At 35.7% G+C, this 17,747-nt stretch overlaps 1 protein-coding gene across 1 annotated transcript; it reads left to right on the top strand.

Moving 5' to 3' along the window:
- Window positions 1-6,156: 6,156 nt before the first annotated feature.
- On the top strand, window positions 6,157-11,360 carry LOC133881920 (endo-1,3;1,4-beta-D-glucanase-like). The gene is made up of 8 exons (XM_062320996.1): window positions 6,157-6,349; window positions 7,050-7,071; window positions 8,213-8,339; window positions 8,690-8,780; window positions 9,043-9,132; window positions 9,706-9,806; window positions 10,989-11,159; window positions 11,227-11,360. Exons 1-7 carry the CDS (start codon window positions 6,202-6,204, stop codon window positions 11,127-11,129), a joined length of 720 nt encoding a protein of 239 aa, XP_062176980.1. The 5' UTR covers window positions 6,157-6,201; the 3' UTR covers window positions 11,130-11,159; window positions 11,227-11,360.
- Window positions 11,361-17,747: the final 6,387 nt, after the last annotated feature.

Genomic DNA, 17,747 nt, shown 5'->3' with positions numbered 1-17,747 from the left:
TAATCTGCATAACCAACTACTTTAACATAAATCATCACACTTTAACTTTCCATAAATCATCACACTTTAACTTCATTATTGATAATAAACCATGTTCATCACACTTTAACATAACATAACATAACATAACTAGCAAACTTGCTCATCACACTTTAACATAACATAACTAGCAAACTTGTTCATTACACTTTAACATATGTTAACATAATAATAAACCATGTTCATATCAATTTAACATAACAAAATAAATATTGTTCAGACTCTCCACATCTTTTTCTTCCCTTTGTCATTCTTCTTTGCAACTCCTTGTACTTCTGGTTCAAGAATGGCAATGGATGCAGCAACCAAATTGTGAATGCCGAAATCAGGGGGAGCAACTCTAAAAGTGATACCAGTTGCACTTCTGGGAGGACCCCATGAGCATGTTGGTCCACCCCCTGAAACTTTCGGTGGTACAGCAGGGTTTCCAGTGAGATCGACAAGGAGTTTTCCTTTGCTCTTGTGCATTCCTGTTTGTAAAATAGAAGTTCTCAACCTGCCAGATATTCTTGTTCTGGAGGCCAACCCGAGATTGCTCTTTTGACCCCTACCTTGTGCAGTAGTTGTACTGCTTTCACCCGTTCCTCTTGTCTTATTTTGACCCCTACCTTGTGCAGTTGCAATGCCTTCACCCTGACCTTGTCCTTCCCCTTCACTGCTTGCACCCCTTCCTCTTGTACTCTTTTGACCTCGACTTTGTGTAGATGCACTGCTTGCAACCCTTCCCTGACCTTGTCCAAACGCACTGCTTGAACCCTCTTCTCTTCTCCTCTTTTGACCCCTACTTCCTGTTGGGTGAGTAGGATTACCAACACATGGGGCAGTGGATGGGGCACTTGGAATTGATGCAGTAGATTGGACCACAGATGGGGCACTAGATGAACCATCCAACTACAAACAAAAGCAAATAAACTAGTTAGTAAACAACATCGAATAATATACAAGTTTGCAATCATAAATATAACACAGGAAACACTTACCCTGTTAAGATTGCAGTCAAGATTTGCTGCATGTTTTCTGTAGAAATTCCGCCTTCGTTCTTATCTTTCATCATGTCGCATCCTCGCAGTGCATGTTCTAGTATTGTGACCATATTTTTTGCACATCCTACATTGGTTCTTCGTACCACCCTTTCTAACTGTGTAGGGATTTAAGGTCTCATCAGCCCCTCTGTTCCTCATTTTTTTAAGTCTTCCTGAAGATGCCCTTGCCTTAGGTGGTTCAATGATGGGTTGATTTGTCCTAGCCCACTGCTCATCATTGGGTACAGGGTAGATGATGGGTGTCTATGCCTTTAGGTACATCTCCTTGCCAAAGTATGGGCTCAGATAATCCTCAGGGTTGCCTCCACCATGTCATATTGATGAGATGGCATGAGCACATGGGATACCAGAAACATCCCACTTTCTGCACCCACATGTCTTGGCAGGTAAATTCACAGCATACATTCTACCCCTGTACTCGACCTCAAATAATCCATCACCAGCAAATGTTGGCGTACAATGTCCGGCCTCATCTTCCTCTATCTCCAACTTCTCCTTAATTTTTGGCCCAACATTGCCTTCCATCGCAGCTATAATTTCTCTTTTTCGCTGGTACCTTCTCATCAAACTTGTCCTAATGCCTTCCAACATTGCCAGTATGGTCTTATCTCTGAACTTCGTGATCCAAGAATTGAAGCACTCGGCCAAATTGTTGTGTAAGAGGTCACACTTTGCATATGTGTTGAACCATCCCCTACACCAAGTTGTAGGGTCAACCTTCGAAAGGTACTCATATGCTGGCAGATTAAGGCCTTTAAGCTCTTCCATTACAGCATAGAACTCATTCTGTGTGTAAGATGCAGCAGCTCTCCACTGTAAGTCCTTTAGTAACATCCCCCTGGTGACCGTCATTTCAGAAATTGGCGTACTAGTGCCGCACATCTTTCCGATGCTCAGCATTAAGGCACACCTCCATAAGACTTGGCACAAGACCCTACACACATGAAGAGCAAATCAAACACATAGAAAAATACCACATAATCTGGAATGAAATGTCCAGCATAAAAAGCATAAGTGGAAAGATACCTTCTATCTATCTGAAATAAAAGTCTAGGTACACCACTGGGGCCAAGATCAGCCAATAGTGCCTCAAGAAACCATGACCAGCTATCCTTGGTCTCTGCCTCTACAACTACCATGGATATTGGATACATGTTATTATTGGCATCCCTTCCAATAGCTGCCATCAACTGCCCCTTGTAAACCCCCTTCAAGAAACACGCATCAAGGCCTATCACATGCCTACAACCATCCTTGAAGCCATTTTTCATTGCTACCAAGGATATGTACATCCTTTGGAATCTACATGGCATTTTGGGCATAGGTCTCTTAACCATCAAAAGAACACAACTCCCCACATTTGTGCTCCTGATTGTCGCGCAATAGTCCCATAAACGATGGTACTGGTCACCCAACTTCCCATAAATCACCTCTTGTGCCCTCTTCCTAGGCTTATACAGGGTACTAGGGTGGATTTCGACATTCCATTTCTTCTTCACCTTCTTCTTCAGGACTTCTACAGGCATGTTCGGTTGATCTCTAAAACAGTCCAAGCACCACTCAGCAATCCACTTGGAAGTAATCAAATGATTCTTGTATTTCCGGGCACATGTATGTTTGGGCCTAAGCGAAATCAGCATGAATGTGGCCTCACCCTTCAATTGTCTTCCATAAACCCTATATTTACAACTCTTCTCTCCACACACTGCAATTACTTTCGATTTAGAATTCTTTTGGTAAACCAAGTCCTTCCCCTTCAATATATTGGCCTGTTTAATGGCTTTTCTGAAATCATACACACTATCAAAAGTATTACCTTTCTGCAGAGTCGGCTTCTCAAAATCAGATTTTGAAAATGGCACCCTCTTGGTGACACACGACCTTTTTGAAGAATCCGGCTCATCATCTCCACTAGTATTATCAGGAGTGATCAATATATCACTCCGAGACACATCGGAAACAGGCTCATCCTCACCCTCAACCACACCCTTACACTTACCCACACCTTGTGCAGCTTCATCTTCAGCTGTAGCTAAAGCTACTGCTACTTCCGCTTCCAACTCTTCTTCTACTGCATGTGATGGTTCTCCTACAAACTCTTGATCTACTCCTGCATCTTCTCCTTCGACAGAAGCTCCTGCCTCTCCATACCCCGTATCAGCATTTACTTCTAAGGCGTCGGAGTCATCACTTAGAACCTCATTCCAAAATGGATATCTCCTATATACAGTATTTCTCTCATATTCTTCTTCATATTCCTCATCAACACTTTCCTCTCCTCTAGGTAAATCTACAGCTACATCATACAAAATAAACCCAACCACATATAATTCTACTACTCCATGACCATTATGGTGCCCCACCATTTCAATGACATCATGGTCAGAAGACAGAAGCCGTAGCCCTTCATCTAGACTCTTGTTAGGTATTCTGTAATAAATTAGGTCACCGAGACTATACCCATAGCACTTAACTATAGTTTCCACCTCAAAAAATGACAGCTCATCTTTGACATACAGGTCAGGGTAATTTGTTACATCCCCACCAACATAGGCTACCCCATTTTCCCTATTAAACCAACCTCCATGGTGCACCTCAAACATAAGACATTCATTAAACATTATGTGTCCTACAAATTGATAAAAAAAAAAAATGAAATTGGAATTGAAAATTCAATGAGCAGACAAAAAGAAACGAATACAACACATTGGGACCACAAGAGTAAATAATTTATTCCAAATAAAACAGTACAATATTGCAGTCACTAGATAAAGTCATTGGGACCACTTCATCATAGACAAAAACAAACCAGCACATTGCACAGTCATCAAAAAGACCCACAGGACCACAAGAGTGTACAAAATTCAGACCAGCACATTGCACGGTCTTCCCGACCCATATGCTTGCAGCACCAATCACAACACACCCCAAACAAGATACTCACAACAAACCAGCAACATGAGGGACCACAAAACGTAAAAAATATACCTTTTTCACTAACATAAAAACACAACCATTTGTTGACAGTGGCGCTAAACATGGTACCCAAACAAAGTCAACCATATAATCGGAAAAGTATGTGAAAACCCAAACAACTACAAATATGATGTTATTAACATACAAAAATCACATAACTGAATTGGATTCCACTAACCCATTAACAAAATAGTAAACTTTGACAGATTAGGGTTACATAAATAAACTAAAACATAAGTTCGGTACATTACCTTTCTCAACCCTTTATGTATTACACTTCTGTATACAGCCGCAAGCCGAATCGATTTAGAACGGAATGCTCCAGATTAGGGTTCTGAGTGGCAAGAAGGAATTGGGTGAGTTGTGTTCGAGGGAGTAGATGCTTCGAGTTGTGATTTTTTTTCGGCCGATTGTTCTTAAGTTTAAAAAATTCGAACGTTTAGATGAGGGGCAAAAGTGGTAGTTCGATGCTAAAATATCACGTAAAACACACGTGTTCTGGGTTCCGTCATTAATTTAGAATAGAGGGTGACAGAATACCCTACATTGAACGGTTTTGATAAATTCATACACTCGATTGAACGTTTTGCTATATTAGTACCCTTAAGTGAAAAAGCGCTATAGTTGGGTACCCTTTTGTGAAGTTTTCCAAAAAAAAAAATATTAAGAATCTACACTAGCGTCATTTATAATTAAAACAAAAGACAAAAAAAAAAAATTTACTTAAAAAATTCAAATGACGTGAATTTCTTAAATTGTTTTGTTAAACAACGTAGAGACATTCTTTTGCTATTACTTAATAGACGTCGTTTAAAAAACGACGTAATCGGGGTGCATGGTTTTTTGTAGTGCCCTTGTTCTTGAGGTCAAAGGTCATTCTTTTGCTATTGGCATGCCGATTTAAAATGATTTAATCAATTAATTTAAATGTAAATGTTATGTGATTATTGTGCAGCTAATATATCTGATATTTTTTTTTTTGTTTCTTTGACAAATCTATATTGATATGTTAGAGCTTTATTGTTTTATATTTTAATTTATAAAACAATAAAAAAATATTATTTTAAAGTGGCATGGCAAAAATGATGATGCGGCACTAACAAACGTTACAAAAATGAACAGAAAAAACATGGCGGGACCTCTTTCAAATTCTTGGAAAAATTAAAGAGTGAAAGTTTATTTTTAAAAAGTGAAATTGTGATTTCAAATCGAGTATTGGTTCAGGAATTTATGGTACATTTACCCTTAACATCCTTAACATAATATAAGCTCGTTTCATTTTCTTTCTTCTTTTTTAATTTATTCTTTCACTTTTCATTATGTTATGCACTAATCCATTCAAAAATTATCTATTAATTATTAAGAAAAATGCTAGGAGTATTAAATTTTTTACCAATAGATGAGTATCAAGATAATATAGACCAAAAAACTTATTCATTAAAGATAATCAAAATATTTAATAAAAAAAAAACTACAAATACTAATAAATAAATTTCACATCATTTTGATATTTATGTATCATAATATTTGTTTGTTAATTAAATATCATAATATTTGTTTGATAATTATTAAATAGTGGGATATTTCAGATTCTTCAAAAAGGAAAAGAACAGGGGCGGTCCTACATTGGGGTTAGGGGGGGGGCCTGGCCCCCCAAGCCCCAAAATTTTCCCCTAAATTTTTTTTTTTCACCAAAAAAATAAAATAAAATAAAATAAAATTTTACCCCTTAATTTTTTAATTTTTTAGTTTTACCCTCTCAAAATTTCTTTTTTTTTTTTTTCGATTTGGCCTCTCTATTTTTAAAAGCATGGGTCCACCAGCTGGAAAAGAATATACCAGTACATTCGCATCTTAATCAATTTGGCTCCTCCCACGGTTCTTGAGTTACATGGAAAAAGTTGTCTTTAATTTATTTATTTATTTATTTTTCTTCTTCTTTTTGTAAAATTTATATTTAGAAATATTAAACAGAGGCAATATTATAAAGAATGTGCTGAGGTCAGAGATGACGCAAAACATTTAATACAAACCACGACTTTCTATCTGATCTAATCAAAATCACCTAACCGTCCAAAATCCAAATTGTACGATATAAATACAGTAATGGAGTTCGTGTTGTTTTTGCTGATCAAAGGAGAAGATGTCGGGCCCTCAGTGCTGCTCCAACCCACCGACCCTGAACCCAAGCGCCGGAGCTGGCCATGTTGAACAGCTCGGTGGCCTCAGCAGCTACGTCTCTGGCTCCCCCGACTCCAAGCTTGCCATCCTTCTCATCTCTGACGTCTTTGGTACCTTCACATTTCTTTGACACTGTCTTCTTTGCTCGCTTTCTTGTGTTCTATTTTCTCGTCAAACTGTGATCTGGGTGTTGATTTTTGGGTTGTGAAGTTACTATATATCGGGTTAAGGCGATTGGTGGAAGAAATGGTTTTTCAGAATTTTTTTTTTTTTTTTAATGGTTTTGGGTTATGTATGAATCTTGAGGAAAGTTTAGGAAAGTTTATTGTAGCACCTTCGATTCTCATTGTAGATTCTTTGTCCTTGGAATTTATCTGGTCTAAAGAACTATATTCACTGTTGGAGATTCAAAAGAAAAGAAAAAGGATATTGATCAGTATCAAAGGTTGAAATTCTATCGTCTGTAACTCTGATTCTGCTCCAGAAATTTGTTAACTTTTCCAAACAAAAGTAAAAAAGGATATTGATCAGTATCAAAGGTTGAGGTTGAAATTCTATCGTCTGTAACTCTGATTTTGCTCCAGCAATTTGTTAACTTTTCCTGACGATTGGTGTTTGTTCTAATCGTTTATGTGAATGTTTTTTTTCGCCATTCTTGTCCTACTTGTTTTCTGTTTGGGCTTGGTTGGGATATCGAAAATGAGTATTGTTGTAGGATTCTTGTTGAACAAGTCATATACGCAATCATTGGCTATGTTATTTTATTACGACTATCGTCTTCTAACTTTACATGTTTGACTTGTATTGCAGGTTATGAATCTCCAAAGTTGAGGTATGGGAAATTATCTTGTCACTTTTCTTCGTTTAGTTTGTGTGTCTTGCTTAGTCCGCAAATTAATTTGTTTTTAATAAAGACGAACTCTTTTCATATTATAATTTTTGGTTTAGGAGGCATATGTTAGAAATACAGATGTAGAACTACAATTAATGAAAGAAAAATAAAAACTGTATGAAAAATCACTGAATTCTTGATAGTAAGGCGAATATTAATCTGTCTCTTAGACAAATATTTCCTCCCACTTATACAATAAGTTTTGCGAAATGGAATACAACAATTCTGTCCCCATGATATAATACTACCCAAATGTAGTGTGTAGATTGCAAATTCTGAACACTACTCTGAATTAAGAAATTCTGTAACAGCAGATAAGAAGAAGAGAAGGAAAAAAGATTACTAAAATATGCAGGAAAAAATATATTTTATAAATTACAGAAGCAGTTTATAGCAGTTTATTACAGTTTCTAATTGTTGAAGAAACAGTTAGAAAATGTAGTTTCTGACGGTTAAAAAACAGTTAAATATTCAAAAATATAATTGTTAGAATAACAGTTGTACACATCAGAAAAATACATGTAAATGATAAGCTCATGTGCAACAATGCGCACGTGTGAAGTGCAAAGTGCATCTAAAACGTCAAAGCGAATAAGTGACACGCGTGAGTGCGACGACCAGTGCTACACACTTGTGACACAACTAGCGTGTGTACTCAAAATTCAATCTAGTATAAGAGCAAGATAAATCCTTATAAAGCACACAAAAAACTCATAGCTTTTCAATGTGAGATAAAGAGTAATTGAAAAAATAGATGGAAAGTTGAAATATTCAAATTGGAGGGAAACTTAAATTTTCATGAAATAATTTTCAACAGCATATATATTTCTTTAAATTCCTGAGCCATCGATCCAAAACTTAGCTGACTAATTTGGACACATAGTGGGCATTTTTTTTAAGTACTTTGTTTTATTTTTTTAGTAAGGGTAATGGTCTATAAGAAGCTATATTATGATTTTCCCATTAAAAGGTGGAGTTGTGGTCTACACATGCCCGCTCATACTCTCACACATTTAACGTTTTGACTTTATGCTTACTTTTTGCTTCTGAGAACTAATGTCAGCTGCTTTATATGTTAAAGGAAGCTTGCAGACAAGGTTGCAGCTGCTGGATTTTATGTGGTGGTTCCTGACTTCCTTCATGGAGATCCCTATGCCCCTGAAAATGCTGATAGGCCTGTACAAGTTTGGTTGAAGGATCATGGACCGGTTAGTTCTAGACTTTAATACTTGCCTGGAAATTGGCTATAATTTTGTCTTTGTTTCAGATGATACTTTTGTGAAACTTCAGCGTACTGCTGCATTCCATTTGGAATTTGATTCTGAGTGCCTCATTGGGGAGTTTAAGAAGTCTACATATTAGGCCTGCCTAAAGATGTGTGTGGATTCGTCTGCCTAATTTCTTTATTGTTATTGCTGAAATCATCAGATGGTCCATACTTTATAAATTATTGAACTAACTGGCTGACTCTACCTCTGTGACAATCATTTAACATTGGTGGCCCTGATATTGCAGCTTTCTACTAATTGCTATGCAATTTTCATTTATGCACTAATAGGATAAGGCAGCTGAGGATGCAAAGCCAGTAATTGAAGCTGTAAAAAGTAAAGGTGTTTCTGCAGTTGGGGCTGCAGGCTTTTGCTGGGGTGGTGAGTTTATTTCTATTAATTCTTGTTGCTTCTTTTTTGTGTGTAATCATGGTTATGTAGTCCCTCACCAACACCACCCCCCCCCCCCCCCCCCCCCCCCCTCTCTTCTCCCAATAATAATAATAATAATAATAACAATAATAATGTAAACAATTTAATTTTCTGACTGGAAACTAATTCTTTTAATAATGGTAGATGTTCAAATCATATAGCATTCTGCATGGAAAAGAGGCTGATAGTTTTACTTTTGTATTCCTTGCAGCCAAGGTTGTGGTTGAACTTGCAAAGTCTGAACTTATCCAAGCTGCTGTGCTATTACATCCTTCATTTGTCACTCTGGATGATATCAAGGGTATGCATTCCAGTGCTTAAATGTTCCAGAACTAGATATTAGTTTTGCTAGATTATTAATTCACAATTTCAGAACTAGAACTTAAAAGTGTCTTTTGAAACACTGTCAGGAAAGAATTTCTTGCTCTTATCATACTCTGGCAAGTTGAATATTGGAAGTAATTTCAAGTACCTGACTTTATAAGCTGCCTTGTTCCCTTTCTCTTGATGTCAAAGGATATTTATTTGCTACTGGCATGCTGATTTACAATGATTTAATCTTACTTTATGGTTTCTTATCCCCTTTATAATAATGTAGTAATACCTGGTGACCTGGTTGCTAGAAATCATTTCTTTTCCAGTGGTGTTATTCTGCCCTGAAGTTGCTTGCAAACAAATCCTGGCCAATCTAAATATTTTTTCTGGATGGGTAGAAGTGCAAGCGAGAGGATATTAAAAAAAAAAAAAAAAAAAAAAAAGAAAAAAAAAAAAAAGAAAGAAGAAGAAGAAAAAAAGGAAAGTGTGGGAGATGGGGGTATAAAATAAAAACAGACTGTGTCATATTTTAATACTCAATATTTGGAATTAATTTCAGGGGTTAAGGTTCCTATTGCGATACTGGGAGCTGAGATTGACAAACTTTCTCCGCCCGAACTCTTGAAACAGTATGAAGAGGTCTTAACTGCTAAATCGGAGGTAGGAAGATTAAATATTTTTTTTCCTTTTTTTCTTTCAATTTTTGGTTATCTATTTTTATATGCTTGTTTCCGTGCTCTTACTTGACTTTACATGCTTTTTTTATTATTATATATATATATATATATTTTTATGAATAATTCAGATCTTATTGAGAAAAAAAAAAAAGATTTAAACCCTCATACACGAAGAATATACAATATGGACTCAACCCTATAAGCTGCTACAATCTAAAAAGCTAATCAAACCAAATCAACCAAATTTGTAGAGACAAAGTTAGGAACATTAACAAGAACCCAATCCAAGAGAGGTCTCAAAAAATAAGATTTTAGAAAAAGCCCGTTTGTCTTACTATCCTCAAAAATAAGACAATTCCTTTCTCTTCAAATACTCCACATTAAGAGGGTAGGAATAACTTTTCAAATAGCCTCTTTGGGATATCCCCTCCCTTGTACTTTCCAACAATGAAGAAGTTCTTGGATGTTGCTAGGCATAACCCGCGAGACTCCAAAAAGATTAAGAATCAATTGCCAGAGAACCGAAGTATACTCGCCGTGGATGAGAATAACTTTACATGCTTTTCGTTTTCAAATTATGAAAGTTTCTCTTCTTTAGATCACAACATTCTTAAGTAAATAAAAGAAAAGAAGGGAATCTAATATTGATGGTTCATGATTCTTCCAATGACAGTTGACTGGCTTTATTTAATTTTTTACATATTGGACTATTGCCACAATCTCTTTAGCCTCAATTTCATAAGTTTAGCATTTGTTTCTTTTTTTAGAGTAATTTTTGGTCTCCTGTTCTGTGTTCTGCTTTGGTTTCACTAAATGTGGTGGCAAAGCCCCCCAATGGTGAGACATGAGATATGCGACCCTCTCTCTCTCACACACACACACACTCATGAATACACAGTTCTTGGTTGCCTAGATGAAATCATTAATGGCCATATCCTCTGGTGATGATGAGATTTGTTGGGCTGGGGTGTGTTATCAAATCTTTCCAAACAAATAGATGAAGTATTCATCATCTTGTCCTTGAAGCATCTTTAACTTAGGTCAATCGTCCTTAATACGGCTATTGCTCATCTTCATTGCGTGCAATTGACCCATGTTGGTAACTTTTGTCCATCTTTTCCCAGTTTTTGCATGATAGTAGTAAGATAATCCTGATTCTTCTCAGGTGGATGGTTATGTTAAGATATTTCCAAAAGTCGCACATGGGTGGACGGTTAGATACAGTGATGAAGATGAGGCAGCTGTGAAGTCTGCTGAGGAGGCCCATCAGAACCTGATAGAATGGTTTGCTAAGTATGTTAAGTGAGAATTGTCAAGTTAAATACTTGTGTGTCACCTTTTGGTTTGATATTATTGTATGAAGTAGGTGTGGACCGTGTCAAATGCCAATTTTTTTTTGCATGGTTGAGACTGCCTGGAAATCAACCTGTAGTATTTAAGAATCTGAAACAATGTGTTTATGAATAATGGGTAGAAGTTGCGTGCTTTATCTGAAAAAATAATGTGTTTATGAATAAGGAGCTTTGTTGATTCTTTACATCGATCAAGGGACAAAAGTTTTTGAAGAAAACATGAAATAGTTAGCTTTCTATCTTTCCCTCTTTGTCTAAAATCATCATGCAGAAAAAAGCATGCCATTGGATGATCGGTGCTTGCCAAAACATGATCCTTTACACCATGTCCATGGCTTGGAACAGGTGAGACTCTAAGCCAAGTAGTCTAAACATGTTGCTTGCATCAAGCAGAGACTGCTTCCTCACTACAAAACTACTCATTGTTCAGCTCGTTTCTGACGTTCTGGCATTCTCCTCCTCCTAAGCCACTGCGGCTCCCAACCCATTTAGCCATGCTATTTATTGTGTTGCCTTTCAAATGGTCTAAGCTCCTCCTCCCTCCATAATTTTCTAATGGCTGATCGGTAGTTCAAAATGGAAATGCTGATTTTTCTTTTTTCTTTCTTTTTTCTTTGGAAGAATCCAAATTTTATTCAACCAATAATTAGAAAAGTACAAAGCTACGCATTAGGATCGTCTAAATTTTTAGGGTAATTTTTGAAATTTTAATTATTATTTCCAAATTTTATAGTTCAGATTTTGTCGATCCAATGATTCAAATGATTTCACATTATTTAAATTTTTAAAAAGACGTACTAACATTAACTTCAAATACACTATTAGATGCATCAACTTTATATCCCGATTAATTCAGAGTAAAAGAACCTATGCTAAGATGAGTTAATGGGTCAAATTTATAGTTTAGAGAGAGATAATGGGCTCAAAACTAAGGGTTAATAGTGCGTAATTAGTTTATCAATTGAAAATAACAATTAAGAGTTCATTTGGGTTTGCAATTTAAAATAACAATTTTAAACTGTGTGATTTGGAAAAGTGATTTTTAAAAACACAGTTTAACCTTTAAAATTCTGCGTTTTCAAAAAAGCATCATCTTACCTGCGATTTAAAAAAGTTTTCTACGTTTTTCAAATCGCAACTTTTAAAAATGCAGTTCCCATACAATTTATGTTCTGTAGTTTGATTTAAAATTACACATATTATCTACGAAATCGCAATCTCAAACACACCCTAAATTACAGCCGGCTAATCACTTCTCCACACCTCCATGTACATGATTGGCCCATCGGCCCTCTGCCTTAAGTTTAATTTGTGTTAGATTATTGGTGGTATATACTAAGACAAGTATGATGGATATGTACTCAAGTTGTGATCTTAGATCTCGCTGATAAGTACGATACTTAATGTGTTAATATTTTTTAAAATTAGTTAATTGAAAATATGAAATAAATAACATTTTTAAAAATTTAATTGAAAATTTTACATTTTTATCGTTAATCCTACCACTTAAAACCATTATAATTATTTTACAAAAGAGAATAACTAGCAAAACAAAAAATTAATTTAATTTTTTTTTTTAAAAAAAAAAAAAAAAAAAAACCACCGTTTATTCAAGTGGTGACCAGCAGTTTCCCATTTGGATGGACGAGAACCTTTTTTTCTATGCGTGGAACACTGGAAGGGGTTCTTGGTGGAGGTTATTATCATGACCATGACGCGGTGGGCTACCCCAGCCCACGCGCCTCCGAATCAAATGGTGGGCACGCTTGGTCACCGATCGACGCCACGCGCGCTGTCAACTACTGGCCCCACGTGACTGCCTGACACCCATTTGGAAGTTACATTGGATCCGGATCCAGTTACATTATATGGAAGGCGCGTGGAATCAATCAGCGCCACTCATTACTCCCCAAATTTTATGGACAAAAATTAGTTAATTTCTAATAAGTTGTCGACCGTCTCTTTGCATGTGAAAAGTATATGTTTTTTTAAATGAGATATGTTTGATGTCATTCTCTTGCACGTTTCTTTTACAAATCCACCATTAAATTTGACATCTGATCGTACAGATTTAATGGCGGATTTACACATCTCTTATATGAAAATAAACAAGAGATATGCAACAGAATTAAACCAAATATTTCTCTTTTCTAATATCATTAATAAAAAACACATTATTTTATAGACAGAAATTTCTTATAAGCCGGTCTGTAAGAAATTTTCTGCAACCCATATGTAAGAGTGACATGTATCTCTTGGCATGTGAGAAGTACACGTTGTTTTAATATATCATGTGCTTCTCACATGGTTTTTTAATAAAAAACACATGTCATTCTCACATGTGGGTTGTAATAACTTTTCTATAAACCAATTTGTAAGAAATATTTGTCCTTATTTTATTAGATTGATTTATATAAATTAACAACAAATTAGTTTGTAGCTAATTTATCATCAAATTTAATACATATATATATTGAGCTTTTTCATAATCACCTTCTGATTTCTCCTTTTTGACTGTGATGCCCTTGCCTTTTGGAATCACTGCGAATATGCCATTTTTCGTATTAAAAATCTCGCAGATGCTTTTAATACTTTCTCTGATTTTTTTTATTTTTTTATTTTTTTCTTCCCGAAATTGATTACATTTAATGGGCATCCATTACTGACCATGTTGTGTTGGTAGAAAATGTTTTTGGAACTAAATAAATAAAATAAAAAATAAAAACGTAACATGTAGTTTAATCCATCAATCATGAATACATTTTAAATTAATAATCCCATCGATAGCAGTTTGTCTTAAGTCATTTTGCTTTAATACTTCCTTGAGATGACATAGATTAAAAACAAGTAATTACTACCGAAAAATCATGGAAGATCCCCTTTGTTCGCTTTGTGGACTCGAAGCTAGACTACACGACATATTCTGTGGGGTTGTAGGGCTGCCAAGAATGTCTAGAGCATGTGTGTGGAAGATTCAAATAAAATATATATATATATATATATATATATATATATATATATATATATAGAGAGAGAGAGAGAGAGAGAGAGAGAGAGAGAGAGAGAGAGAGAATGAGGATTTTGTGGCCATTATGAGCATAACAAAGTGGAATTTTGTGGCGACTGTGGCTTGGAAACTGTGGCTACGTTGGAATGTAGTGGTCTTTAGAAGAACCTTCGGCCACCCTTCCCTACTCGTTACAAATGCTTTAGACTCCCTTGTGACTTTTCGTAATGCAAACTTCCGTATAAAAGACAAGGGCAGCAATTGATCATACTATGTATCTCAAACGGCATGCCTAGTTGAGAGATTTTGTCAAGGTCAGTTGAGATGCAGCTGTGGATATGAAATATGGGTATTGGAGTCATCATCCAAAATTGTAAGGGTGGAGTTTTACCTACCTTGTTTGCTCCAAAGGTTCATATCATCGATCTCGGTATTGCAGAAGCCATAGTTAGGGGTGTAATTTCGGACCATTAATAGTCGGCCGGGAAACCAGCTCCGAGTAACCAGAAAATTGGGAAATCGGTTTGATACCTGGTTATTTATAACCGGGTACCCGGAGCCGGAGCTGGTTATTGAGTTTTTAGATACTCGGTTACAATCGGGTAACCGGCTTCGAGTGTGTGTATATATATATATATTAAAAAATATGAAATTACCAGTCCGCCCTTTACCCTAAACACTCTGCAGTCTACACCCCCTCTTTTCTTCTCAGACTTCTCTAGACTCTTCCCGTCTTCCGCAATTCCGCCTTTTCTTTTCTGAGTTTCTCAGTTTTTCTTGACTTCTTCTTCTTCTTCAGTTCTTCGGTTTACTGGTTCAACGATGCCTGTTCTTCTTCTTCTTCTTCAATACTCACGCAGCACCTGTTTTTCTTCTTCTTCGGTTCGGTGGTTCCAGAGTAACAGAGTTCCTATTCTTCTTCTTCTTTGGTTAGATTTTGTGATTCTTCCCTCATAATTGAGTTTCAGTAATGGATCTAGAGGTTTTGATCTTGGGTTGCATTTTTTTTTTTTTTTTTGTGGTTCAAGTATGGGGCCTGCGTACGGGACGACGAAGAGCGGGGTGGGAGTGGCGTCGATGGGCATGATGAGGCTGGAGCTAGTGATGAAGTCGATCGTGCCGATTGTCATGGCAGGAGTTTCAGTAATGGATCTAGGCGTTTTGCCATATTTTTTAAAAAAATAACTACCCGGTCCAGATAACCGGTTTTACCTGAAGTACCCGGTTCCGGAGCCGGTTATTGAAATTCAATAACCAGGGACTCCGAACCCGATTCCCGGTTATTACTCAATAACCGGGAACCGGCTTCAAGTTTACACCCCTAGCCATAGCAGCATTGCAAGTAGTTACTTTTTATAGAGAGTTTGGCCACCAATGATTGGTGCTGGAAGGTGACACTCTTCAGGTGGTGCAGGCTTTGTGGAAAGAAGATAAAAACTCAAGTAAATATGGTCATCTGATTGAGGAAACCCAAGGAGTCTTAAGATGGGAAACAGATTTTAAGTAGAGAGGAGCCAGTCCTTTATAAGTGAATGGCATAATTGTCAAACAAAATATGAAAAGATAATTTTGCCCTTCACGTAGAAAGGATAAACTCATCTTTAGTTGAACTCAATTGGAGATGATCCAAATCCCTTAAGTTGTCTCCAACAGTGGAAGGTCATTCATACGTCTCGCTAACGTGGTTGTGCACCGGCTTGCGAAGGAAGCACTTTTTCTTAAAGGGAACGGGTAGTTCTTGATGATATTCCTCATTGCATTGTTGTTGTTATTTTTGTTGAGCGTTGTGCTTAATTTGTTATAATAATATTGGGGCTCGACCAATTTTTTTTAAAAAAAAATAAAAAATTACCACTCAATTTTATTTTTTTAAAAAAATGTTTAAATGCTTTATTTATTAATCTTTGTGGTATGCTATAAATTAAACAGAGTCATAGATGGTATTTTTAGTAATCTGATAAATATATATATATGGTGCTTCCGTCTAATATTTTAATAGCATGTCATGTTAAACCAATCAGCAATTATCATGTATCTCATTTATCTTATTTAATATTATTTAAAAATTAAAAAAACAAAAACAAAAAATAAATAAATGATTTGGGAGTGGCTCGAGCCACCCTCTATTGCCGGCCAGGGAGTGGACGATCACCCCTATTTGGACCAATGGGGGTGGTCGAGCCTGGCCACCCCCTCTTGCCAGCCAAGGGATGGTCAGCCATCCCCATTTTGTTAAAGTGGTAATTTTTTATTTTTTATTTTAAAAAATTGTTTTGTTTTGTTTTTATTTTATTGTATTTAGTTTTAAATAATATTAATGAGCAATATGAGACACGTGTATGTTTGATATGGCACGCTGTTAAATTATTGGACGGAACATAGACAGAAATACAAACTACGTTTATCAAATGAAGTTAGGCACCATCTGCAATAGTTTTTGAAACCAAGGGGTCTGTTCAATTTCGAGTCAAACCACATGTACTAAAAATGTAATTATCTTTTAAAAAATTAAGTTTGATAAAAAATAATGATTGATTTAATCATTTAATTAGTATTTTAACATTTTTCTCACGTGTGAACTTAAACTCCTCCACCAAACACGTGGAATATTTGATTGAAATGAAAGGTTAATGACAAACACATGCTTGAACTCATGACCTTTACTTTAATATTATGTTAAATCATTACTTATTTTAAAAGTTTAGAACGATAATAAATAGTTAATTAATATTCTAACGCTAAGAAATATACCAATCAAGTATATTGATCCAAGTGGCATTGTTTGGGGGGTTTGAAGTTTTCTATATGTATTTAGCTGCACAAACTGGCTGAAACTAGTGATGTGAGGTTGAAGAACAATTCTCCAACCCATGAAAGCCAAAAGCAACTTAATCTAGAGAAACCCAATTATTTCTTTGAATGAGTAACTCTCTACATCTAATTTAAGAGCATATATCTCCAAAAGAGTATTCAAAAGGCCAAAAACCTTTAAATTTTAGCTATTAAAATTAACCTTAAAATCCCACTCCAAAAAAACTTTCTTCAAATTAGATCTTTAAACCAACGTAACTCTAAATAATATTTAAAGATAGTAAAGAAAAAGATAGGAGTTTAGGGTTTTGTTAAGAGTGAGTATTGAAAACAACGATTTGACAAATCCAAAAGGAGTTCTTAGTTTTTTATGAAACATAAGATTATCGATCACCGGTGATTCATTGAATTTTGCATATTTTATAGTACCAATTCAATCAAAGATTCCCACTTCGGAGATCCCATGTGGTGCACATGTGATCATGGATTTCAATGAAGAGTGAATCCTTCTCTCTTGCTATTGATATCTAAATTCATTGGGTAAACACTCTTTTGGAAACCAATTAAATTGGATAGAGATTCTATCCAATTTTTTTGTTTTTTTTAAATGATTGCAAAAAGGAAAAGGGTGGCTACTGGTTCGCTTTGGGGGTGGCGTGTATTTCCACTTTTTTTTTTAAACTAATTTTTCTTTTAATTTTTATTTATTTTTATTTTTAATATATTTATTTTTTTTACTAAGAATGACATGTAT

Source organism: Alnus glutinosa, chromosome 1 (assembly GCF_958979055.1).
Source record: "Alnus glutinosa chromosome 1, dhAlnGlut1.1, whole genome shotgun sequence".
Taxonomy (NCBI): Eukaryota; Viridiplantae; Streptophyta; class Magnoliopsida; order Fagales; family Betulaceae; genus Alnus; species Alnus glutinosa.
This window is presented reverse-complemented; position numbering and strand designations above follow the sequence as displayed.